General features: G+C 34.6%; 1 protein-coding gene across 4 annotated transcripts in view; it reads right to left on the bottom strand.

The window, feature by feature from the left end:
• c3b.1 (complement component c3b, tandem duplicate 1) overlaps nt 1–27013 on the bottom strand; it is a 56975-nt gene that overhangs the window by 29162 nt on the left and 800 nt on the right. For 3 of the 4 annotated variants that reach the window (XR_012397424.1, XM_005174029.5, XM_009296389.4), the window contains exons 3-21: nt 26764–26790; nt 23676–23868; nt 21844–22006; nt 21697–21767; nt 21476–21567; nt 19305–19387; nt 19128–19215; nt 16096–16198; nt 15902–16016; nt 15636–15751; nt 15266–15421; nt 13151–13363; nt 12872–13072; nt 12562–12720; nt 11509–11638; nt 9488–9553; nt 8407–8926; nt 8249–8334; nt 4969–5108 (exon numbers count right to left, since the gene is read on the bottom strand). Coding sequence is in view for 3 of the 4 variants with exons in the window: in XM_005174029.5 (XP_005174086.1) it covers nt 4969–5108; nt 8249–8334; nt 8407–8926; nt 9488–9553; nt 11509–11638; nt 12562–12720; nt 12872–13072; nt 13151–13363; nt 15266–15421; nt 15636–15751; nt 15902–16016; nt 16096–16198; nt 19128–19215; nt 19305–19387; nt 21476–21567; nt 21697–21767; nt 21844–22006; nt 23676–23868; nt 26764–26790 (2722 nt within the window). In the remaining variant the exon portion in view is untranslated. Of the gene's footprint in view, nt 1–4947; nt 5109–8248; nt 8335–8406; nt 8927–9487; nt 9554–11508; nt 11639–12561; nt 12721–12871; nt 13073–13150; nt 13364–15265; nt 15422–15635; nt 15752–15901; nt 16017–16092; nt 16199–19127; nt 19216–19304; nt 19388–21446; nt 21568–21696; nt 21768–21843; nt 22007–23675; nt 23869–26763; nt 26791–27013 lie in introns of all 4 variants that reach the window. The other variant, NM_001100013.1, reaches the window with a different exon arrangement.

Consider the following 27013-nt stretch of genomic DNA (forward strand, 5'->3'; position numbering starts at 1 on the left):
TAAAACTTATGACTTTTAAAGGCGTACGCAAATATTCAAACATTTCATTTACAGTAGTTGAGTCATCAAAAACACTATTTGAATTTTACTACGAGCATTTCTGTGTGGAGTTTGCATGTTCTCTTTGTGATGGTGTGGGTTTCCTCTGGGTGCTCTGGGTTCCCCCACAGTCCAAAGACATGTGCTGCAGGTGAACTGAATGGACTAAATTGGCCATAGTTTATGTGTCTGCATGTGAGAGTGTTTGGGTGGTTCCTACTACTGGGTTGCAGCTGAAAGGGCATCCTCTGTGTAAAACATATGCTGGATAAGTTTGCGGTTCATTCCGCTGTGGCGACCCCTGATGAGTAAAGGGAGTGAGCTGACGGAAATTGAATGAATGAATTTAACAAAACGTCACTTTGCTGACAGTAGATTGAGTAAAGACATGATAAAATAAAAATATAAAACTTGCAGCTATAACTATTATGAATTTGCATAAAGAGAATATTCAAATGTTTGCTCTGCATTTATTAAACAAATTATTACAAACATTATTCAAGTTCCACAAAATGTCACTGTTGGCCTAAATAGATTCAATCTAATCATAAATGCTGAGTGCGCAAAACACAACTTACTGTGAAAACTATAAAGGGTGTTTGCGAATAGTCAAAAATACAAATATTTGTTCTTGAAACAATTATTTGAATAATCGAATTTCTCTCTCTCTCTCTCTCTCTCTCTCTCTCTCTCTCTCTCTCTGTCTCTAAGCTCCTTCCCACATACAGACCTAGGGCATCATGTACAAAGACTCGCGTTGAATTAATACTAAAATATTGCGCACAGACAAAGCTGTAAATGTGCGTACGCAGTAAAAAAAAAATCAGATGTATAAAACATTGCGTACGCGGAATCCCACACATATTATTTTTGTACATCCAAATTAACGTGAAACTGAGTGCATGTGCACGAGTGCAAAACCCCTCCCTGCCTCCTTCCTTAAATATAGAAATGACTCCACTTTGGCAAAAACCAAACAAAAAACCAATGGCAAAAGCAAGCAAACTTCACAAAATGTGAATTGGAGGTGCTCCTATCGGACACTCTAAAAAACGCTGAGTTATTTATTTAACCCAATGGTTAAGTCAAAAATATTTGGTGCTTTGTTGTTTTTTTTTTGTTGTTGTTTTTTTTCCTTTATTTGGTTATTTATTTAATAAATCAACCAATTTTGAATTATTTGGCTGACACAGAACAGCTGTATTAATATGTGTACTTAATATTGTATTTGCATTATAAAGTTTATTCAAACTCGATTGTGTATGTATGTATATATATATCTCGTATACATATACGTATATATATATCTCGTATACATATATTGTGTATGTATGTATATATATACCTCTCCGTGTTGTGTTTTTATATCCATTTCACCAGCACTCTTAATTATTGATTAGATTGACTTCATAACCAATCTAAACAGATAAAAACGCTTAAGCGTCTGGAACTTAAAATTGTATGTTATTTATTTACAAAGCAATAATTATAAAATCAATAATAGTACTAGTAATAGAAGCAATAGTAATACCAAAATTGAAAAAATAAAATAAAAAAACATTTAATCAAAATAACCCATAGTTGGGAAGGTGCTATAATAACCTATAGTTGGGTTTAATGTTGGGGTATTTTTAATCCAAGTATTTTAACTGAGAAGGTAGACCAGAGAAAAACTGTGTCATTTGCAAGTGTGTCCTCCAGAATAACAAAAGAAAAAAAATAGAGAGGGAGAATTTAGCAAAGTGTGAACCGAACAGGCGGGGGAACAGGGGATGCTAAACTAACACCTTTTGACGAGAAAGTTGCCTCAATTGTGGGCGACACTTTACTGTCTGGAGTAGTATCCATGTCTGTGGGAGACAAAGATTTATTAGAGGAATACTTTGTTAGGGTGGTATAGCAGCACCCTTCCGCTCTCATCAAGGCAGCGCCACTGGCATTTCAGCCGCTTAATCGCCAGCCGGGCATCATTGTATCTGCGCTCTTGGTCAGTTTGTGGGTTGTTGAGAGGGGTTAACAGCCAAGTCTTTAATGGATAACCACAGTCTCCTGATATGCAGTTAAGTAATTACACTCAATAAAATAATTTTTAAAAACTTAGCAGGAATAATATCTTTAAATACATCACTCACCAAGAAGCCACCCATCGCGCACCCTGCCACCTTGGAGCCTCCTCGCTGTCTCTCATTCCAAATTTGGAACTCAAATTTTTGGAACTCAGCACAGAGCTCTAAGAGGATCAATCTTGGAAATCTTAAACTGCTAATAAGCCAGTCATCATCTTGGGCCAGAAAAAATGTCCTCTAAAAAGGCCAACACTGCCATTGCCATAGACTAAGGGTTGTATACATTTGCAAATGCTTTTACATGTTCTAAATCACATAATTGGTAAAAAAATATATATATATATATTGTGTCAATAAACCCATTTTATTAATTATAAATTAATAGCAATGTTTTTCACATTTGTTGTTTTTTACATGTGCGATACTTTGTAGTGTGCAATTTAACATAACTGCCACTAGGAGTCGCCAATGGAAATAAAACAAACACACACAAGAAATATACGTACGCCAGACATGAAGTTGGCGCGGACCAACGCACATTCTCATGTTCATTTCATCGCAAGTAAATCCAAATGTGCGCGTGAATTCTAGGCGTACGCAATGTTTTTGTTTTTGACAAAACTAAACCTACTTGCAAATGCAAAGCGGTAGTTGCTGCAGACTTATGAAGTGGATTTTATATTCTTTAAAATGTGAAGTTAATCTATATATTCAAATTGTATGTGTATAATCTGCTTGTAGACTTGCATACCAATAGAAGAATTACCATATCACAAGAAATGGATAAGTTATATAGTTACCAGATTTGGGTCAGGGGTTAACTTAGGTGGAAATTGAGGTCAGGGGTTAACCTAGGTGGAATTTGGGGTCAGAGGTCAACCTAGGTGGGATCTTGTGTGACAAATTAGAACAAATGGAAAAAACAGTTGTAAAATAGTATTTAAGGAGGGCAGAAGATGAGTGAGACAGAATTTTTCAGACAGAGATGCTACTGGGGGTCTCCTGAAAATTCTCCTTTGTTGTCGACAATAAAGTATATTCTTCTGATATTCATAACCTCCAGACTGAGTTTGATTTAGTAAGAAAAAACCAAGGAAACCACTACACTTACATCCCATTTACACGGGCATCAGCTTCAACGCTTCCCATTCACTTTGAATGGGTGACGTCAAACATTGCCGAACTGCATTGTAGATCCGTCGGTGCCACTTCAGTGGCATTGCTCGGTGCAGAAATTGGGACTTGCTCAACTTTTCAAGTGCCAATGGAAGCGTCAGCCAATCAGATCTCTGTATGCAATTACACCAGCTCAGACAGTAGCTGATTGCTGAATAATTTCATTGGCTGACGCTGCTATGATGATCGCATCAGCCCCAACTTCAGACACGCCCTCTGTCAAGCGTTGATGCTGAAGCCCCATGATGTTGTGTTCACACCAGACGTGGAACGCGCGGATAAATTGCGCTATTCGCGCATAAATAGCCACGTGAACATTTGAGTTTACTCGCTTCATACGCGCGTCAAACCCCGCTTCATTCGCGTGTCAAATTCACATCAGAACCAACGCGGATTCGCGTGATGGGCATGGCTTCTGTCTGCTCGAAGACTCTAGATTCATAGCTAAATGGCTAACATGGGTTTTATAAAGAAAATAACAGTGTTTATGTGCTTTATGAAGACTGAAAAACAGCGTCGATACGTTTGGGTTGTGTCTGAGTCCTCTACATTCTTTCAGAGGTGCATCCAGCTCTGTGAGCTCATATACTCCTCCAGAAACTTAACCTGGATGACGGAGGCTTTCAGCGGTGCTTCTGACTGAGCCAAGCCGAGTTTGATGAACTGTTGTCAGTGAAGGCTGGAGGATTTCCCCTTTAGAACACCGACAACAAGAGCAAGCTTCTGATTGGTTAACGCGGTGCGAATGTACGCTGAAGTTTAGATTTTCGAAATCGAGAGATTCGTGCAAAAACGCTCATTAGGCGCGTCAAACGCGCCAAACGCTCAATTCGCCCCACGCCATTCGCGAAGTTTTCGTAATTCGCGCCACGCCATTCGCGCGTATCGCACCGCAGGATGTCTATTCGCGCGTTTGCATTGACTTAACATGTAAATCACTCGCGCTTGACGCACGTTCCGCGTCTGGTGTGAACGCAGCATAAGAATGGGGCATTATGTGTAGACAGTATTTCCAACTGAAACTGAATATTAAGTAGGTGAGAGGCGGGGTTTTATTTTTGCACTCCTCCTCATTTTTCATTCACAACAAACTAAAGCAGCAGTCACACTAGAGTTTAAGCATGCAAAATTCTGCTGTATGGTGCTCAGAAAAGGGGCTGGTTAAACAAGATCATTTGACGTTAAAAAAGCCAGCGATTGGTCCATATTTTACATTTCTGTACAGAGAGGTCATATATTGTTCTTGCGCAATCACGTGATGGGGTTTTGCAGGTCACTTGAACTTCACAAAGAGCTTGCATTTCCAGTCTTGCACATTCACGTGTACATGAATGGAATGGGGCGAAAAGTGCAATGTGACCACAGCTTAACAGTTTGGAGAGGTGTGGCTAAGCATATTTTACAGAAGCCATCAAAATGATGTCATCAGAGAAGGACTGCCATTCCAGGGAGGAAGTAAATTGTTGGATTTCATAAAACTTGACTAAAGCAAACCGTTTTCCGTGGATTAAATTATAACTACAACGTAAGGTAGCAAAATAAAATTGTAAATTGTAATTTCTTAAACAGAAATATTTATATGTTTTTTTAAGGAGCTAAAATATGCGTATATGTAATATTTGAGAAAAATGCCTCTTCAAGACACAAATAAATAAGTCACAAAGTTTACTGATGGTGTGGAACGTACCTCCAGTGTTGAGTTCTTGTAGTTGTGGATTACAGCTTTGATTTCCACTTGTTCATTTCTGGACACCGAGTGAGGCAAACGCAGGTCGATAAAGAACGGCTTCCACACGCGGACGTTATACGGTTCAGCTACGCAGACACCTGCCAAAATTATACAGACAAACACATTACTGCTAATACTGTTAATAGCATTTTCAAATACTTTCTTTAGTTAATATTTAATTCTTAAATTTGGTGACTTAATGGGCAGATTCTACTAGAACAACAAAACAGACAAAAAATTGTTCCACATTATTCTTTCATTCATTTTCTTTTTGGCTTAATCCCTTTATTAATCTGGGGTCGACACAGCGGAATGATCCACCATCTTATCCAGCACGTTTTTACTCAGCGGATGCCTTTCCAGCCGCAACCCATCTCCGGGCAAGCATCACAATATTAGTAAGAAATATTTCAAATAATTTATATGCAAAAATCCTTAACATGTTTCCTTAAATCTAAATATGGTTAATGCATTTGTAATTCACATACAGAAATGCTTGAAGTAGCATTGGAAGTCATTTATTAACAATGTGTATTATTCTTATGTAAACATAGGTGATCATTGCGTTAAAAGACTAATAAAGAAATATAATAATAATAAAAAAGTAATAATAATAATGTGCAATACAAGCTAAATAATAAGTTCTGTTTATTTGACGGTGGTATTAAAAGCTAAATCAGGGTTTCTGCAGGATTCACAAAGTCAAAATTAAGACTTTTAAGACTTTTTAAGACCATTATGAATGCAATTTCAGACTTATACAGGACTTTTTTTAAAATATATTATGTTATACTTTATCTTTTTAGACATATATTTGAAATATATAGTCAAAACAAACAACCCCTAGTTGTATTACTGCACATTTTTTAACAAAACATGTCTTTGAAAAAAAATCTTTAAAAACTGTAATAAACTAAATGTATGCACAATAGTCGGTCCAGGTCAGTGTCCTCACCATACATGGACTATAAATACACGGAGACCTTTTAAACAAATATGATGATAAGGACGATAATTAAACCACATTGTAAATAGAGGTATAAATAGAGTTTGGTTAAAAGTTATATAGAGTTGGATTGTTGGTGATTGGATTCGTGTTGGGTAGTTTTACATGGACATAGCAAAATTAAGACCTGTTTACAATTATTTTGTTTATTTGTTTGTTTGACTTTATTATTCCCCAAAATGAAAATTCACATGTCACAGCAGAGCTCTACATACTAAAAATAGATAAATAATGTACATATATGTAAAAAATAAAATAAAATTACATTCATACTGCACAACTTAGTTCCAAAAACAACGAGTAAACACTTGTCCATATTTAATAACTAATTCAGTTCAGCACAATCCATCTAGTATGACTTTAGTTATACAATCTGATCACTGTTGGTAAAAAAGACTTCCAGTATTTTTCTCTGTAACACCGGAGATTAATTAATCTTTTACTAAAAGAGCTTGCACACTTTTGGACTGTATCAAAAAAGGGATGATTTTTCCAGCATTCGATCATGTGCAATCTCTTCTATAGTAGGTAGTGCACACCCCACAACAGAATATGTATTACCTAAAAGACACAATTTGAGTGAATTTAAGACTTTTTAAGGTCTAAAATTTAGTTTTTGAAATTTAAGACATTTTAAGACTTTATAAGACCCAGAGGATACCCTGTAAACAAAAATGGTTTAAATTATCCTGTTAAATATGACTATTATTATTATCATCATTATCAGATCAGGACTCATAATTAAGGACTCAGGATTAAACATAAAAATGATCAGTATTACTTGTTAAAAAAAACAATATGGGCACATTCGTTGCATAAAAGCAATTGCCATTTATCATTTTAGCTCCGCTGCTATTATGATGCTGCCATCTGTAGGTTTAAAGAAGCAGAAGATGTTACACTCAAAAAATGACTCTTGCTGCTTGTTCAAACTAATTATTTAATATAAGTTGAAACAACACAATTCTTAGTTTTTTATTTTTGTTTTCTTGTTTGTCGACACTACCCCAGAGTTTCCAAGCCCCAAAAATGGAGCATTTTGGAAACACTGAAGAGGCCATTTTTGTTATAAAACGCGGCTGCTCCATGTCAGCGTGGCTGGGGGAAAACGGAGACATCTGAAAATGAGGGTGGTGCTGCACACATTCTGATTATGGCTTTTTTTTCAATATTAAGTACACAAGGTTGGTCTTGCATCCTTTCCTTAGGACATGTCGGGTAAATTTTCAAAGGGAACAGTGTACTTTAAAGTCATCCATATTACCCTGTAGTTGTTTCACTATTTTAACAATAAAATTACTTTTTAAGATTCAGGGGACACCCTGTGAATAAAAATATTTTAAATGATCCTTTTAAATATTAGATTAAATAATCATACATTCAGATGCAATAACGATCAACGCATAGCTTAATAATAATTACAATTATTAATATTATTATTTTTTAATATCATCATTAATATGATCATCCCCATCCAATGTTGGACTCCGAAACATGATGTCAGGAACTGCCTGTTTTCATTTTGATATTAACAACTTAACAGACACCACAAATGTTAAGGCATCGTGTAGCTGCATATTTTTATGACCGTCCTCTTCACTGTGTGCATATTTATAACAAAACTGATCCTATAACAGAACTGCCTACTTTAATTTTCATTGTAAAATACAAAACATGCCCTGTCTGCTTTGCTGAATGTCAATCTTAACAATCAATAATGGCCATTATAAAAGCATAAGGTACAATAAGTTTAAACAATATAGGAAATAAAGCAATCAGTCAAATGTGCAGAATCAGTGTACACGGTTACATTAATTCATATATTAAATTATATTTGTGCTCAGCCAAAACAAGTAAAGAACAAGTAAGATTCAAAAGACCAAAGAGTCATTAGATGACATCCAGTGGTAGATCCTAGATGAACTGTTTGATGTGTGCTGCTCTCACCTGGGGAGGTGTGTTTAAAATACCTGCTGACTGCCTGGAGCTCAGACTTCCGCATATGATGCAGCGCATGCCAGAGTGCATTTGTGTGTGGTCAAGTAATGTGCGTTTTCAGCAGTGTAGTGTGGACATAGATCTTTCAGGAATGCTAGGTGAAACGCCAGTGTGAATCGTATTCGTTCTACAAGGCCATTTTAAAACTAAAACATATTAGTGTAAACGGGACCTTAACTATTTTTGTTTAATCTACTTAAATTTGTGTTGTGACAAGATGAAAGTTCTGTTCACCTTTCTCAGGTGAGGCACTGACAGCTAGAAACCCCCACTGTGTGATACTGTCTGGAAGAACGGTGTCCACTGGAAACACAGCCAACCTGGAGAAAAAACAAAACAATCAATACAACAACAGTGCGACATCTACATCAAGTCAAATGCTAAACTCTTACCCATCAGACTTGGCAGTGCTAGGCAGTCTGATATCGGTCCACAACCACGACTCAAAAAACTTGCTGCGCACATAAATATCCTCAAGATCAGACAAATCATCTTCCTCAAACACTGAAGCCGCCTCTTCTTCTTCTTCTACAACGACTTCCCGATAACTGTCCTGACGAACTCCGACGACATTAGCTTCGGCATGCAGCTTTGGCATGGATTGTAGTACTCTATCCCTCACAAAAAAAACTGGTTGTTCCGGAAAATGATATTCAAGATGTGGTACGAGAAAGAGGGTGGGTGGAGAAGTGGTTGGCGGAGCAATGGTTGGTGGAGCAGTGGTTGGTGGAGGTCTGGTAATGACGCCGAGCTCCTCTCCTCTGTATTCTGCACAGCAGCGCAGGAAAGCCAACACACAGCTCCAGTCCTCGGTGATGTAGAGAGAGCGACGGTAGCATGAATACGGCATGGGAATCTCCTTCATGCCATCCACACAACACCTCTGCAGGAGCTCATCTGAATAGGCCTTCTCTGAGTGAGAGAAACAAAGATAATTAGATGGTTAGGTTAACTTCTGAATATCTGTAATAATATATTCTGACTTTTCAACACAGATTCAACACTTAAATGTTCTAACAATGCATTTATTCAATACTGCTTTAAACCAACACTCCATTTCTTTTGAAAATAGGAACTCTAGCATTTAGTAAATCTCCGGGTCTGGTGGTAGAACTTTAAACTTAGCTTAGCATAGACTATTGAAATAGATTAGACCATTAGCATCTCGCAAAAAAAAAAGAACCAAATTTTTTAATAATTTTCTTATTTAATGCTTGACTCTTCTGTAGATACATTATACACTAAAACTGACAAAAAATGAAAAGGTGCTACAGTATTTTTTATGGCTAGCAACTATACTCTCATTCCAGCGTAATAGTCAAGGAACTTTGCTGCTGTAACCTGGCTGCAGCAGACGCAATGATAGTATGTATTGCCTGAAAATAGTCCCGCCAGTTAGAAACTGCTGCCTGCTGCAAAATCCATGTCATGATTGCTTAAAGAATATTTGATACACTGATAATTCCGACTTACCGAGCTGATCTCTGAGCTGCAGTTTGGCTGCAGAACGTCTTCGCCGTTTAGTTTTACTGGAGCAGTCTGTGAGAAACAAACCAATAAAAGTACATATAAAAGTCAGCTTTCCATGGACAACCCATATCTTGGGGTAATTTTAATTTTTGTTAGATTTAGGCTACGTTTATATGACACAGCTAAAAATGGAAACATTTTTCAATTAGTTTTTTTTTTTTATGTTCCATGTCTACACAAGTGTTTTAACGTTTACACTCTCAGATCTTGATGTCCAATTATGATTTGTAGCCAATATCTGATTTCATTTTATATATGATTTATTTCCACATATGAAAGAGGCCTGAAACCAATTTCTGAATATCCACATGCATGCGCTTTATTTCATGTTTACACAATCATAGAACAGATCGAATCTGTCTGAATTCTGTTTGATTTGTGTGTATCCAGTCACAAAAACACTGTTGCGTAAACAAACAGCCAAATCAAACAGGCTGAAAACATTGTCATGTAAATGACCCCTTAGATTTCATGAAATGAATATGAAATTACTTCATTAACTAACATTGCTTTTTCATCTAATAAACTCCAAAAAAAAATTGTTTTAACATTGGAACTTCTGTGTTACATTGGCTCTGACTTTAATAACCTTACTTAAAAATCTAAGCAATTGGACAAGGTGACTGTCAAAAGAATATTTTTCCAGCATTTTGTAATTCATTTTGACAACCTCCATTTTGTGCTATTAATTTTGCCCAATTATGAAATGTTTGACTAGCTTTATTTACACTTTTAAATGATTACATTGTAAATGCATTGTATTATTAAAAGAAATTAAGTAAAGACTTAATGTTAAAAAATATAAAAAATAATGATGAAAAATGAAGCAGCATAATTGTTCTCAATGTAAAAACATTACTTATTATCATCAACAACAGTTTAGATGGAATACTGTAAGACCATCTGATACTGAAGACTGCCATAATGATGCTAATGATTCAGGTTTTAAATATCACTGGAATAAATTATATTTTAAAATGTATTAAAATACTAATAATCCAGTATAATAATATCCAGCAATATTACATCTTTAGCTGTATTTTAATCAAATATATGCAGCATTGGTACTGCAAGTAAAAGCATTAGAAATACCTCAAACCTTTGCTCAACAAAGTGACCAAACATATTCTAGTAGAACTGTATTAAATGTTACTGCTTTGAATGAAAAATGAAAGGAAATCTGAATATCTCAGATGAGGATTGGGGAAATATTTGTAAAACTCATTGGAAAATACCAGCTCAGCCATGGAGAGAATTCTGTTGAGAAAATGTTGTAAGGTTTTTCATCAACCCATCAGATATAATACAAAGGCAAGGGCACTAGCTGCTGGAGAATGTGTAGGGGATAAGTACTGTAGCTAGTCACTATCATGTTTTTTTTGGCATTGTCAGTAATTAACCTCATGCTGGAAAGAGATTAAAATACATTTAGATGCTATTTTTGAAGTAGAAATTGCTTTCACTTGTGAATCTTTATATTTAGGTAATATAAATGGATTAATAAAGACAAGAAACTAGAAACAAGAAACAGCTAGTAAAAAACTAATTACAAAAAAAAAGGTTAAAATTAGAGACACCTAAGGTGATCTTTTTCATCAAGAACACAGACCGAATACTTTTTTCGAATTTGGAGTAAATGGAGTTTTTTTTTTTACCAACATACCCGGCTTTTTCTAGAATTGTAACTTTTAAATGGAATATTATGTGTCTAAATATATATCTTTTCTTCTATAAAGGCAATCTTCTAAAGGATTTGTAGCTCCCCATCTTTTGCTGGTTATAGTTGTTGTTGTTGTTGTTGTTGTTGTTGTTAAAGGAAAGAAAACGCAAAGCATATGCAAGATCTGTAAGTCTCTTTCTACATGAGAGATTATGTAAGTTATATATGTATTTTCTTTTGGAAACTCAAAATAAATAAATGTTAAATGTAAATGTAAAATGTTACTGCTGTGTCTATGAAAGACCTTCTTTGGAGTCAGTTGAACCTCCTGTGCTGGAGTGAAACATCAGTCCTGCATCACTGAAAACACCCATATTATCCTTGCCTCCTCCTGCGGTGCAGCCCATATCAGCCTGATCCACCACTTCCCACACCTGAATGAAAGAGTTTTATTTATTTATATTTTTTTACTTTTTTCATTGAGGAGAAAGTTCTGAAAAGAACAGTGCACAGGGTTCATACACATATTTACTACAAAAATTCCATGACTTTTCCAGGACTTTCAAGTCAATTTTCATAACCTGTGTCATGTAATGTGAACATATACATGGTAAATCATAAGAAACATTTCAATTTATTACAGCATAGCAATAAAATTTATTTTTATGTCTATGTAAAATAGATGATGCTTACACAGCACTAATAATGTGAGAGCATGTTTTAGTCAAGAAAAGGAAATAAGTAAAAACAACTAAGCTCCATTCCAATATACAGATATTGTCAAACTAATTTGAGTTAATCTTAATAGTTTGTTAAACTAGTAATAGTAGGTAAAACTTCTTGTATTATAAAGCTGGGATCATCACTGCACTTTTCGCTCTAAAGACTTCCATTCATAGGCATGCGAATACGGCAGACCAGAAACCAGGCAGGTGTTTCGCAGATCACTGCATACGAAAGTTCAAGCTTGGTGAATTCTTACCTGTGAAATCACGTCAGGTGATTGTGTGAGACCAATAGAAGATCATTTAAAATAAGAAATTATAACATATGGAGCAATCGCTCACTTTTCTTAATGTCTAATCATATTTTTTAACCCCGCCTTTTTTCACAGCACAGTACGACAGAATTTTGCAAGCACAAGCTCTAGTGTGACCGCAGCTTAAGTCGTTTTGGACAAAAATGTCTGCTAAATGATTAAATGTAATTGTAATTTCCATGACTTTTCCAAAACCTTGTGGGTTTTTCTGTTTTTCCAAAACTTCTCCAGACCTGGAAAATGCCATGTAAAAAATCCATGACTTTTCCAGTTTTTCCATGACCGTATGAACCCTGAATGCAAATGACAACCACTCACCTTTTTCTGCGTCAGGCGGTTTTTACTCAACAAGAAGATGGCATTATCCACAGCTACCAGGCTGACCTTTGCTCCAACATCACCTTTCACTTGAAATTTAAAGCTGCTGCCTGGTGAGTAAGAACTGACTATTTCTCCATCCACTGGTCCAACATTAAGCTAGTAAAAATCACAAAATTTTATTTTATATTATAAAATTTATATTATAGGCAATGCCAGACATCATTGTTTTGATATTTCTGTTCAGAATTTTATTTTTTAAAAATCAGAATGTTAATAATAACTGCTTATCAATACCACAAGAACTCACCGAACCTACACACCGGTCCTCCACATCAACAAACACGGAGTCTGCCACCACTTCAGCCCTATGCTGCCATGGCAAAACGTAGTACGCCACAAACCGAAATGCAGGTAGCATTTCTGTGGTAATCAGCAGATGAACGCTTGTTACATCCTGGCCTTTGACATTCACTCTACCAGCCTGAATTATTTTCCCCTTATTTAACACCTGGAAAAGAATTATTAGTATGAATAACACTGACAATACAGTCCGCTTTAATACTGAAATGTCTCCAGGGTCACTCACAATGTATGTGAGATGCTCCACGAGGGCTCTGTGGTTTGGTAAAGAGGATTTGATGTACATTTGGACACTGACACTGCCACCGACCACCACTCGACTTGCTCCCACTGAGACGTGCAAGAAGTTATCGTGACCGCTAAAAGTAGAATATGGCTTGACGTATACCTCTTGAATGGCCTGCTGTTCTGGTTTCAGTGACGGATCCACTGTCTCCACCTATATGATGTTAAATATACAGTATTCAGCAGACAGTTAAAACACTCCTATTTTGGCTCATTTTCATTGAGTGGTTCAGTTGAGTATATTAAAGACCATTTTGAGGGATGTAAACAAAAATCAATTTCTTCTACTTAATAACTGTCTGAATGAATTGGACATTTTAAAACAGCACTGTTTTTGTCTAGCAGCTTCAAAAATGAAGAAATAAACAGTACAAGGACCAGTTATTCCTACGTTGCGTCCTTCTGGAGTGTTTAAAACAAATTCTATTAATTTAGCAAATAGATTGAAAATTCAATAAAAGATTATAGTATTTTTTATTATATAAATTCTAAAAGCAAAACTCTGCAATAAAATGACAATGAACAATAACTAGCCAAAAATGAAAATGCATTTTTAGTAATAAAATGTATACAATTTATAACTCATTAAAAACTCAAAAAAAAATTAACATTAATGCAAAAGATTGATCCATAAATAATAAAAAATATAAAACAATACGAAAAAGGTAATCAACACTGGGTTAATGTTAAAACACAAACACAAACTCTGTTTCCTTCAGTCACCTTCCCTGTTCTTTACTTTATTTGAGATGCAGGGTCCAGAGCTTATATTAAACTCTCGTTAATTCAGTTAGGACATAACTCTTATAAACTTGTCTCAGGAAAAATATTACCAGTGTGCAAAATATGTCAGTGAAAGACACTTCAGTATTGCATTTCAGTAAAATACATTTTAGACTTAGTTTAAAAAACCATCTGTAAAACCAGGAAAAAAAAATATATATATATAAATATATATATATATATATATATATATATATATATATATATATATATATATATATATATATATATATATATATATATATATATATATTCTTCTATAAAGGCAATCTTCTAAAGGATTTGTAGCTCCCCATCTTTTACTGGTCATAGTTGTTGTTGTTGTTGTTGTTAAAGGGACGAAAACGCAAAGCATATGCAAGATCTGTAAGTCTATTTCTGTTTGAGAGATACTGTAAGTTATATATGTATTTTATTTTCTATATAATTCAAGTAGTCAACGTTTATTATTCTGTAATTGCCTATTTTCAATAAGTGTGCTAGATTATATCTGTTTTCACATGATCATTAGCAATTAAAAGCAAAGCTAAAAACCATTTTGTGCTTGTCTCTTCTCGCCGTTATTTTCCCCTTCTCTTTTTCTGAGCCTGAAGAGTATTGTTAGATTTGTTTCATCATTCACTTGTCTAATTTCCAGTATAGATCAAGTATATGGGACAGGCAATGGACCAAAGGCAATAGCTGTGTCTGTGCACGGATTTGCGTTCTTGTAGTGACCTGTCGGTCTCGCAGGTTACCTTTAAAGAACAAACTCGAACCACAAGAACACAGATCCCATATGAGAAACGAGATCCTGTGAGCTTCCTGTTGATCAACTGACCTACCACAAAAACATTTTCAACTTTATCAAAATTAGGTATTTTTTTCTTTTCAGTAAAACTTTATAAATATTTAAGTACTAAAGCACTGTCTATGAGGATAATTTGTAAAATGCTAATAAAAATGATTTTAGCAAGGAAACAGCCAGGACCACTAGCGGCAGCAGGTCCCTAAGCAGCCGATTAGTTCGCTTATGCAGGGATGTCCAAACCCGGTCCTGGAGGGCCGGTGTCCTGCATAGCTTTGCTCCAAGTTGCTACACACCTGCCTGGAAGTTTCTAGTATACCTAGAAAGAGCTTGATTAGCTGGTTAAGGTGTGTTTAATTGAGGTTGTAACTTATGTAGGACACTCTGGTCAATATTACAATTTCATTAGGTATAGGTACAAAGTAAAGTAACTTTCAGCACAAATGGGACTTGCTGTTTTTGTGTGTGTTTATGTGAATGACTTACTTTCAATATCTGGGAATTGCCATATAGTATGTGCGTTTTCGGCATGTTGATGTGAATGTTGATGGTGCCACTGTGGACACTGATTGGACTTTCAAGAAAGGTGACTTTAACAGGAATATTAGGAGTTGGAGATCCATCATGGTTACTCACGATAACCTAAAAAAACAAAACAAATAGTTGCTAATTGGAAAATGCTAACATCATGATGTAATATCAACTAATTTAAAATAGTGGAATAAACATATTTTGATGACTTTTATTTTTATTTATTAAATATGATATTGATTGAAAGTGGTGATAAAATTGTTGATTTATTATATTCAAAAGGTATGTTTTAAAACTGTAAGCACTGCAATGAATATTAGATTACCGTCATGGCTAACGGCAGACCAGGTTTATAATACTTTGGTGTGTCCTTAATGGTAAGCATGTAGGGTGATTTTACGATTTTAATGCCGGATTTCTCTGCTTCCACAAGATCGCTACCTGTGAAGAGGATAAAAGTGGTTGTGAGTGGTTGCCAAGCTTTAGCTATACTGTTACAAGTCAAGTGATACCTTGTTAATGTTCCATGGGTTAGGAGATTTTTAGAGCATTGCTTGTGTGTTGTTAAGCTAGGGTGTAGGACTTACTTACCTGAACTAGTCAATACTGATGCTTTGACGTACAACGTAGACCCCAGAAGACTGTTTATGTCAGGATAAGCTCTCTTTATCTCCTCCATAGTCAAACTAACACTTCCTCCATTTAGCTGTAAAAGACACAGAGTCGCAATAGTAAATTTCTACAAAGATAATTAAACGGTTAACATGTTTAAACTAAACACTTACATCATCAATTTGCTTCATAGATGTGAGTCTCTTCTTTTCACCATTAATTTCAATACCAAACAGCACATACGCAACACCCTTCACTTGCGCGCCATAAAGATACCTGGATGAAATATATACAGTGACCACATGTACGGAATCAACACAATACAAGGATTCCCCAAACTTTACAATAGTATCATATAGGGCTGGGCGATAATTCGATATCGATAATTATCATGATATATAATTTTTTAATAAAACTATAACAACAGTTCGTTAATTGCTCGATAATATTTACAAAGTATGCATAACGCTGCACAGGCATTTTGCAACCTGCCCTTCCGGATGCCACACGCAGTATACAAGTTTACAGCCATACAGTGTTAGTTGCACTTAAAGGAGTAAGAAAAAAATAAAGTAAAAAAAGTCAGTCACAGACATTGTTGACAAGAAACGTCACTAGACTTCAGTAGTCTTGAGCTACTTAATTTTTTGCAATCCGACACAAAACAGAGCAACAAGCACTGCAAACTCTGCAGACGACTCGTGTCATCACAAGCAGGCAACATCACAAACCTGTTTCATCGTTTAAAACAAGACCACCCTTATGAAGATGCTAATAAGATTACAGACTCAAGTGTTGGTAAACCAGCACAACTACCCAGCAGAGTTTCATATCATCATTTTCGAAAGCCATGCCTAATGAGGAAAAAAAACTTGAAAAGCAGACGAAAGATATGACAAACAATACAATCTCAATGAATACTTGATGCTTGCTGTAAACTACAGGCTGCATTATTTAAGGGCATTTGTCACTAAATTGATAGGATCTTTTGTCAAGCTTATTTTTCCTTTTTATTGTTAAGATATTTTCTTTGAAATCTGTAATACCACTATTGTCCCTCATCGACCGTAAAACAACCAGCATTTAGATATTTAAAGGACATAATTACTGAGGAAAAATCAGATGCCAGCCTTTTCGGCTCTATTTTGACGGTCCATGCGCAGAGCGCAAAACGCAGGGCGCAAACGCTTTCAGTGAGTGTCTGAACGCATTTTTGCTAACTTAAGGATGGGAAAATCCACTTTGCGCCATGGCACATGGTCTAAAAGGGTTGAGTTTATTTTCTTAATGAGTTATAGGTGTGTTTTGAGAATAAACCAATCAGAGTCTCATCTCCCATTACCTTTAAGAGTCATCTGCGCCGTGCCATAAGCGCATTGCTATTAACATGACGTAAAGTAAGTTCACTTTTGCTTTTGCTCTCATGGATAGGGAAACCTTACCGCACAGACATCAATTAGCCTATAAATAATTAATTTTGTTTGTTAAGCGCAAAGATTTGTTTCAACACTATTTCTAAATTCAGTTCTAATTTCCAGCAAACGAATAAATGATTAATAATAACAAAGTGTGGTCAAAATACTGAGTTATTTCCAAATAGACCTGCTATGCCCCATATGGTCTAAAACCTGCAGGTGGGCAAATCTAAGCTTGTTTTTAATAAAACTAAAATAAATATGGATATAATAAATAATACTGCTAATAATAATAACATTATACAAAAGCAAATTGAATGAACTGAAAAAGCCTCCCGAGATGAAGAAAGTATGAAGGCAGTGGTTTTTAAATTCATGTAGGCTAGAAATTAATATGTCTTGTAATATTTTTATCATTTATATATTTTTATCATTTATATTTATATCATATATATATGATATATATATATATATATATATATATATATATATATATATATATATATATATATATATATATATATATATATATATATATATATATCTTTAAGATATTATATCTTTTTCATATGTAAATATATTTGCGTATTGCTCTACATCATGTGTGTAGTGTGTAAGCCAGGCGCACTTTGCGCCAGACAATAGACCGACTTTGTTCTGGTCTAAAGAACAGACTATTGAGTTTCTCAAAAAAGCAATGTGCCAAAACACGCCTGCTTTTTTAGACTCGAACGCCTATGGGTGCACATTTGAGCGCAAATACATTTGCTATTTAAACAGTGTGGCGCAACACCTCAAAATGACCCTTGCGCCAAGTTTAAAGTAGCAAAAGACTATAGCGCCGCGCCTTGCGCCAAATTGCACCAGGTGTATGATAGGGCCCCAAATCTTTAATGACATTAAAAATACAGAAAATAGGCCTATATGACAGACGTTTACAACAACAGTGAATCATTAATTATTTTACACAGAGCGAAGCATATATCATCCACCCACAGTTGTTTAAGTCGAGCACAAACTAAAAAAAAAATACATCTATAAATATATATTTCTTTGAAAATGTATATTTTTGCAACAAAATTCGTTTTTTGTATAATGTGTAACTTAATTTTGATGTATATTTTGTTGGTTAGTTATCTACAGCATAAACAAGAAGAAGAAAATAACATCTGAGGTGAATTGCTTTAAAACAAGCCTGCTATATGATATGCTTTAGAGCCAAAACAGTCACTAATAACAGACGATGCACATATCTGCATTGCGAGCCCTGAATGCATGCCAAATACACATGAAGTTATCAAACATTACACTTGATTTTTTGTTTTATATCCTTTATATGACAGAGAAAAGTGCAGGGTAAAAAACTCAGTCATAAAGAAATTCTCGTTTCAATTAGTGGACACAATAAACACAAAACACTCCTTAAAAGAAAATTCAACTCTTCTTTCACAGCCTGAAACAAATGCGAGATTTGGGAGGAAAATAAGACTTTGAGTAGAGGGAGATCATTCTTCATTATCATCACGGGCTCCTTCATGTAAACTAATCTCGCTGTCATTTCTTTTCTGCTGTAAATATTTAGTTAGAACGTAGCTTTACATTTGAACTAAATTCCGTGACACAAAAATATTTAGTAGAGTGTAAGTTGAAACTTAGTGTCCCCTTAAGTCACAACTAGGCTACATTTTTACTTGCAGACTGCTGGTACAACCGGCCACTGGTGAGTAAATATTTCAAATAAAGCATCATTGGTTTTAAAATAATTCACAGCAATTTGATTTTTGACACACCTAGCTGTTATTTCAACTTCCAACTTCTCTGCATCCAGACTAAGGTGGGATGTTTTAGGAGTAAGTGTGACGTTGAATGCTGGAAGCACTGAAAAAAAAGAAGAAATGGTGTTAACACAGAAACGGAGAAAGAAATATGTAGAAGAAACAAATCAGGAGGTAATATGAAGGGCTTACCATATTTCTTCACTTCAAACTCTCTGCTGAAAACATTCTCTTTTCCCTGATCAAACTTTGCTACAACTTTCCATCTGCCCTCTCTAGGAAATCCAAAATATACTTTTGGTAAAGTCACACAAAAAAACTTCACACACACATGCTCACACAAGTAAAGCAGGGAAAATAAGTATTGAACACGTCACCATTTTTCTCAGAAAACATATTTCTAAAGGTGCCACTGATTTGAAATTTTCCCTATATGTTGGTAACAACCAAAGAAATCCATATATGCAAGGAAAACAAATCTAATTATTTTACAAATTAAGTTATCTGTAATAAAATGAAATGACAAAGGGAAAAAGTATTGAACATATGAAGAAAGGAAGGTGTAGAAAGGCAGTAAAAGCCAAGACAGCAGCTGAAATCTCTCAGTAGTTATTCAGCAACCCTCTGCCCTTCCTCATTGTAATGTACTATTTGCTGCTTCAGACCAACATCTACATTAGCAGGATGATGAAGATGAAACCATTTCAGCAAGACAATGATGCAAAACACAGCCAAATGCTTTCAGAGAAAGAAAATCAAGCTGTAGAATGGCCCAGTCAATCTCCTGACTTAAATCCAATTTAAAATACAAAATAAAGATCTGAATTGATAGACGAGACCCACAGAATCATCAAGATTTTTACCCTCTGTTGAAGTCTGGAAAAAAAATAAATAAATAAAATTACACCTGAGCAATTTATGTGAATTCATTCTCTATATGAGAGGCGTCTTTAAGCTGCCATCACCAAAAAAGCCTTTTATATAAAGTATCAAATACGTTTTAGTAGTTCAGTGTCATTTCATATTTATTGCAAAACTAAATTACTCAGATTATTTTTATTTATTTTTTATGTTTAAATTGTTTGTTTGTATATGTTTTTAGCAAAATATGGTTCAATTCCATGTCAACAGCTTCTTTATAAATATTATTCCCATAAAAAAAAACATGGCGTGTTCAGTACTTATTTTCCCCTCTGTATGTACATACAGATTTGGTAAAAAAAGTTTTTGTTTTTGTTTGTAAGGTATCTGTTTAAGTAAAATGTTTACATGTTTTATTCTATAAAGTTCAGATAATATTTCTTCAACTAATTAAAGATTTAGTTATGTAATGCTTTTTTAGAGAAATGGTCAGGTTTATTCCACTAAATGATGATTTTTACAAAATTTTTGCAGTTGAAAGACAAACATTTATATAAATGTATGAAAACAAATGACCCTTTTTGTTATTTCATGCAAAATCAAAATGCTCTAATGTTTTTTTTTTTGCTTTTTTTTTTGCTTTGCTTTGCTTTTATATAATATTGTTTAAGGCTTTGGTGTGAGTAGACACATATCCACCGAAGCATGTTTTGAATACGGCAGTGTTTTTTAAAAAATGTGTTAAGAAAAATATGGCACTTCTGATATATTTATATACACAACCTGACAAAAGTCTTGTCATCGATCCCAGTTGTAAGAGCAACAAATAATGACTTGATTTCTAGTTGATCATTTAGAAAAGCAGCAGAAGGTAGATTTTTCAGCTGAATCAACTGTTAAATTGCATCCCAATGATCACAAATACTACTGAACATCAAATTAAAACCTGCATGGACCAAAGATTCTGACCAAAATCAGTCAAGTTTGGTGAAGAAAAAATCATGGTTTGGAGTTACATCCAATGAGGGGTTTACAAGAAATCTGCAGAATGGATGGCAACATCAACAGCCCGAGGTATCAAGACATTTGTGCTGCCCATTACATTACAAACAACAGGAGAGGACAAATTCTTAAACAGGATTGTGCTCCTACTCATACATCAGTTTCCACATCAGTTCCTGAAAGCAAAAAATGCTTCAGGGTTGGCCAGCCCAGTCACCAGACATGAACATTATTACATTATTATAATCTAGAGCCACTTCTGATTTCATATGATCAACTAGAATTCAAGTTTTTAATTATTGTTTCTAAAACTTAGATGGGGGACATGATTTTTGTCAGGTAGTATATTTGGCTAGGGCAATAAAAAAACAACAGTGGACAAGCACCCTAAACTACATCTGAATATCCTTTAAACAATCTCAACACTCTATTTATCTTTTGGTGCATTATACTCTGTTTTATATTCTACACAACACAACTGAACTATTCTGAGTGCATACTTGACTACAGTAGACAGTGAGAAAATGTCAGAAAAGACCCCATCGATTGCTTTAACTCTCCCAATACCATGCACCGCAATTCCATCTGGATTCTGAAACACGAGCAAATTGTGCTGTAAGCATTAATATTCCAGAAAACAAACAAACAAACAATTGTTTAGCAAACATGGTAATGTTTAGGTTAATGTGACAAATTAGGTTAGGTTAATGTGACAAATCACCTGAATCTCCAGAGATATGGTTCTCTCAGAAGAACGAAATTCCAAATCAGACACAAAAGCCCTGAAACGTACTGGGAAAAGGGGGAATAATTGTAAATGTAAATGAGTACTGTGAAAACAGCTCAATAGCAGCATGTGAGAGCTGACCTTTGTCTCCAGGGTTGTAAATAGGTTTGTCGGTCTGAATGAAGATGTGTCCGGAGCGGAACGACACCGCCATTACTTTTTCTGCACGATAGATGTTGCTGAACTGAGCAACGAGCTTCACATACTTCTTTTTTCCATCTGGAAGTAGCAAATTTGGGTTGATCTGATAGAAGAACGTAATTGATTATATTTACATGCAACAAGTGACGTGATCATACATTAGAGAACTTCAGCATAGGGCCTTATTTACGAATGGCTAGTATGAGCACTAAAATAATTTCAGTAGTTACGAAACTCACCAAGTAGGAAAATTGTATTGAATAAGCAATTAAGTAGCTTATTTTATACGATAAATTATAGGGTATATGCAGAAGTATGCAAAATGGCTTTTAATTCTTTAGTAACCTGGGTCAAATGCTTCCAGTGAACTGTATGCTGTTAAAAAAATTGACGCGTTTAAGGTCTGTTTTCTCTAAAAATCAACCATTGTTACCGCTGGATTGACATATGATATAAAGTGGGTCTCCAAATGTACAAGCAGCACTGCAATAAACTACATTTTTTTCGCAACATGTTTTTAAAATATGGAAATGTTTTTTACTCCAGTTTTTTCAATGGAGTTTTTAGGCTCGCCTGCTGATCCTGACACTTCAAATCTGCTATGAAAAGTCTGTGGGATGGAATTTTCAGGTAACTGTTTGCCACATCTAGCACGAGAGCCTCTGTTTAATCCTTCATATAATCGCCAGATGCTGTCCGCCGTGCAAGTGGCAGCTATATGTCAAATTTAACACCATGTACATCATCGCAAACGGGCTTACACTGAGTAAACTAATATCGCTACTCATGAAAAGACCGGTATTGCTATTAACATGACTTATGCATATAATAAGGTGCAGTATATGTCAAAAGCATCAGTGCAATATCAGACAGCACAGTTATATCGTTAACAGATTCATCCATGTCAAGCAGTGCGTGCAGGGCCGGTGAGCGGTCCGTGTATCTTTTGGTCACTCAGTTATGTTATAAAAATCTATTTTCTTGTGATAATGTCGCTAGTTAACACACTCAATGCATTTTTTTTTTCAACACATCCCATAATGTCTAAAATACCAGCCTCTACTAAATGGTAGATATGTCAGTTTATGGTAAAAGTACCAGGCTTAATACATATACTATGAGAAATTAGAAAATATGAAGTGTAAGACCAATTTAGATAAAAATATTCAAAATAAAACATTTTGGAATACCGAATCACCTTTTTAAAGTTTTTTAAGTGTGCCATAAAATATTTCATCATAAAGGATTCTCATTTAACACGTTTTCTTGTTTTTTTTGTTTTTGTTTTTTACAATAAAACCAAAATCAAGTGCAGTAGTGTGTGACAGGATTATGTTTGATTTTTTTCGTAAACCAACATTGCTGTGTGTGCAAACCATTACTTTGCTCTTTAAATTACTTTAACAGTCTATTATTTAAAACAGTAAAAACATGGTCAACCGTTTTGTAGAGGGGCAGTCGAAGGGTTAAAGGGATAGGATACCCAAAACTTACTTACTTTCTTCCATTACACACAAAAGCAAATCATTTGAAATAAACTTTACAAGCCGGTAACATTTGACTTTTATAGTCTTTGCTTTTCCTACTGTGGAAGCCAATGATTAAAAGTATCTAACATTCTTCAAAATATCTTATTTTGAGTTCAACAGAAAAAGAACCTTAACAAATTTGGAACTACTTGAAGGTGAGTAAATTGTGGGTAATTTTTGTTTTTGGGTGAACTATCTCTTTTGATGCAGAGAAGGGTTTCATGCATTCATACATAAATTCACCTCTAGGGTTTGCAGGACGCTGTAGTTGTTGTCTGAATTGAGGAAAACTGAGCCCCGTGACAAGGCAGTTTGGGAGTTTGGATAGTCGTAAACCACAACAGTGACTTCTACCACCTGTGCCAGGTTGTGTCCCTCCACCAGGATGTTCTGTTTTGTTCCAGGCCTTATTTTTGCTGGAGCTAGAAGAGAAAACCTCAAGAAAAACAAAAGATGCATTTGCACCGAGTAGTTGCAGGAGCTCAAATCATAGGAACTACAGTATTCAACAATTGAAAGGGATCAAAAAAGTTAATCAAAGTTGTCCTGAGGCAAGAACACATTTGGATTTTTGGAAAGGTTTTGGTCCAATTCCAAATGTTCACTAGTGTAGATAACAAAGGCCTGTTTCCCTGAGAACAAATAGCCCCACATACTGTTTTCCTGGTTGCATTTACAACATCATAAAAAGAGGATTAAATTAATTACGAAACTTGTTTAGCTGCTTATCATGGAGACTGAGAATAAAAAACAGCACAATATTAAATAATATAAATATAAAATATAAATATAAAATATAAAAAATTAAAATATAAAATAATGCGACCAATTGCCTTCTGTATGTTTATGCTGCATAACAATTTGAAAAAAGCATGAGATGGAAATTTCTATTTAAATAATTTTGCTTTTGTGCAAGTTTTAACTTTTATATTAATTTTAGCAAAAATAAATCTATCCTTCAACATTAGAAAAATAAATATCTATTAATTATTGACAATTGGTTGAATTTGGGTTTTAGATTATATGGTCATGCATGGTCACCTTTTATAACTATGTTAGGATTGGAAGAATAGTTAATTTATATTATTGATACAGTAACACTTTACAATAAGGTTCATTAGTTAATCTATTTACTAACATGAACTAATCATGAACAAAACATGTACAGCATTTATTAATCATAATTGAACATTTACTAATGCATTATTAATATTCAAGTCCATGCTTGTTAACATTAGTTAATGCACCATGAGTTAGAAGAGCGGGAGGGCATGAGATCACAGTGGCAGGACAGATTGCCCGTCAGGCCACCTGGAAATGTCCAAGTGCTCCCTATGGCCAGTCCGCCCCTGCCGACATAAACTAATGAGCTATTAATGTATAATTATATCATGACTTTACTTGAAGGGGCACGTCACCATTAACTCATCCCTAACTACTTATGAACTCCTGTATTTAAACTGTTGATGTTGACAACACTTTTCGGTAACACTTTAGGTCACAATTCACAATATTAACAAACCATTAACTAACACTACGAGATTAATAAACAACTAACTGGCTGTTTACTAATAGTTAGTAAGGTAGAAGTTGGGTTTAGGTTTTGGGTGGTTTTAGGGATTAGTCGCGCCCCCAGAAAATTTTCTTAGGGGTGGCCAAGTAAGGCCACACCAAATCTTGAGGTGGCACACAAAACAATAATGAATTGTGTATATATTGTGAACAATGAGTAATGTTATGTTTTTGTTTCTGGTAAAGGAAATAATGACGTTTTAAATAATTCCATTAATTACTCTTACATTAATTACTCATTAATATTGTAATTTATTTCCTTAAATAATACAGCAGGTACACGTGCAAACCAAATAAAAACCAATATTTAGCTTAAAAACTACTTTCAGGTAAGTTATTTTTCACATACTTTTATTGTACAACATACAGTGTATGCCATGTCTAAAATTAATGAAGATTAATGAATGAAATAATAAAACAAACAAACGAACAAAAGACATTACTACATACACACACACTTACTATACAGACTCCAATAATATCATTTATCCATGTTCCTTTTTGAGCCACAATATTATTAATAAATATGCTTCTATTGATGTACCTTTTTGCAAAATACATCCACAAAATCATTGAGATTTTTGGCTCTAAAGTAAACCAGCAAAATAATGGAGTTTCTAAATAAACTAGATTCTGAAAAGCCGATTTCAAAATGCATATATTAATTTATTTGGATTTGTGGTTTTCAATCAGATAAAACACAACTTTTTCATTTAAAAAATAATAATTTCTTAATAAAAAGTGTGCAATCTCAGTGAATCAGCTACGTCGGTGGCGTTGATCAATATTATAGTGGCTGCAGTTTAATTATAAATTAATTTATTTATTTATGGAAATACTGTGAATTTAAGCAAGTACATTTAAATGAATAATATCAACAACTAAATCATATTGGGGTGGCCACAGGGGCTTTATAACTACTATTAAACAGCTAATATCTTAATTATAGGCACATAGTAAGCCAGCAGTTAATAACATGAATTGTGACCAAAACAAGTTTATGAGGGTTTTAAATTAAGCATTATCATGTAGTATAAATTACCACATTAACTTTTGCTAAATTTAACCATTATAAACTTTTGACAAGTTAATGTATAATGATATTGTGACTTTATCGTTATTAACACATGAACTCGTGCGACTCAGGTTGTAAAGATTAGTGCGCACCTTAACTTATCCTTAGTTCATAATAAAGTAATGTTCAGTTTACTTACTCATACTTCATTATTCATGTACTGTAATTGCAAAGTGTTACCAAAATTCAATAAAATGTATTGTTATTAATTTATCAAAGTTACAAATGGTACAATTACAATTTCATAGGTCATGTTTTTAAAAACTTCACACAGTCACAGGCTTCAAAAAACTGTTGCAAAATGATAAAGTCTAAACCACACTCAACACTGCATACATGCGAATGATCACATTGCCATATTGATGCTGAAAATATACATAGTGCTGCCCTAATGTGAACTGCAAAATCGGTATTATGTAGTTTATGTATTATGTGTTTGTATGGTACTGTAGGATATTTTATGTTGTTTCAATGTAAAGGATCTGCAATCGATAACAAACTGTCAACTTTGCCTAACCTAAAAAGAAATAAAAATGTTATAATATTTAAGATGCATCTAGTTTTATTGAAATATATCCCACAAGGCACACTAATTTGTTAAGCAAATAAATTACAACTCTGTGAAATTACCCATGATTATCTGTGCATGTGTGTGTTTACTGGGGGCAGAGGACAGTTACTCACGACGGAGAAGGGTCTTTGACCGGCTCACTGTAAACAGAAAAACACACTCCAGTTGAACTCCAGTTCAACCAGTTTTTACATTATAGAATTTGATATGCAGATATAGTTGAAGTCAGAATTATTAGCCACCCTGTTTAATTTTTCCCCAATTTCTGTTTAACGGACATTTCTTAACATAATAGTTTTAATATCTCATTTCTAATAACTGATTTATTTTATCTTTGCCATAATGACAGTAAACAATAGTTGA

This window comes from Danio rerio, chromosome 22, assembly GCF_049306965.1.
Source record: "Danio rerio strain Tuebingen ecotype United States chromosome 22, GRCz12tu, whole genome shotgun sequence".
NCBI lineage: Eukaryota > Metazoa > Chordata > Actinopteri > Cypriniformes > Danionidae > Danio > Danio rerio.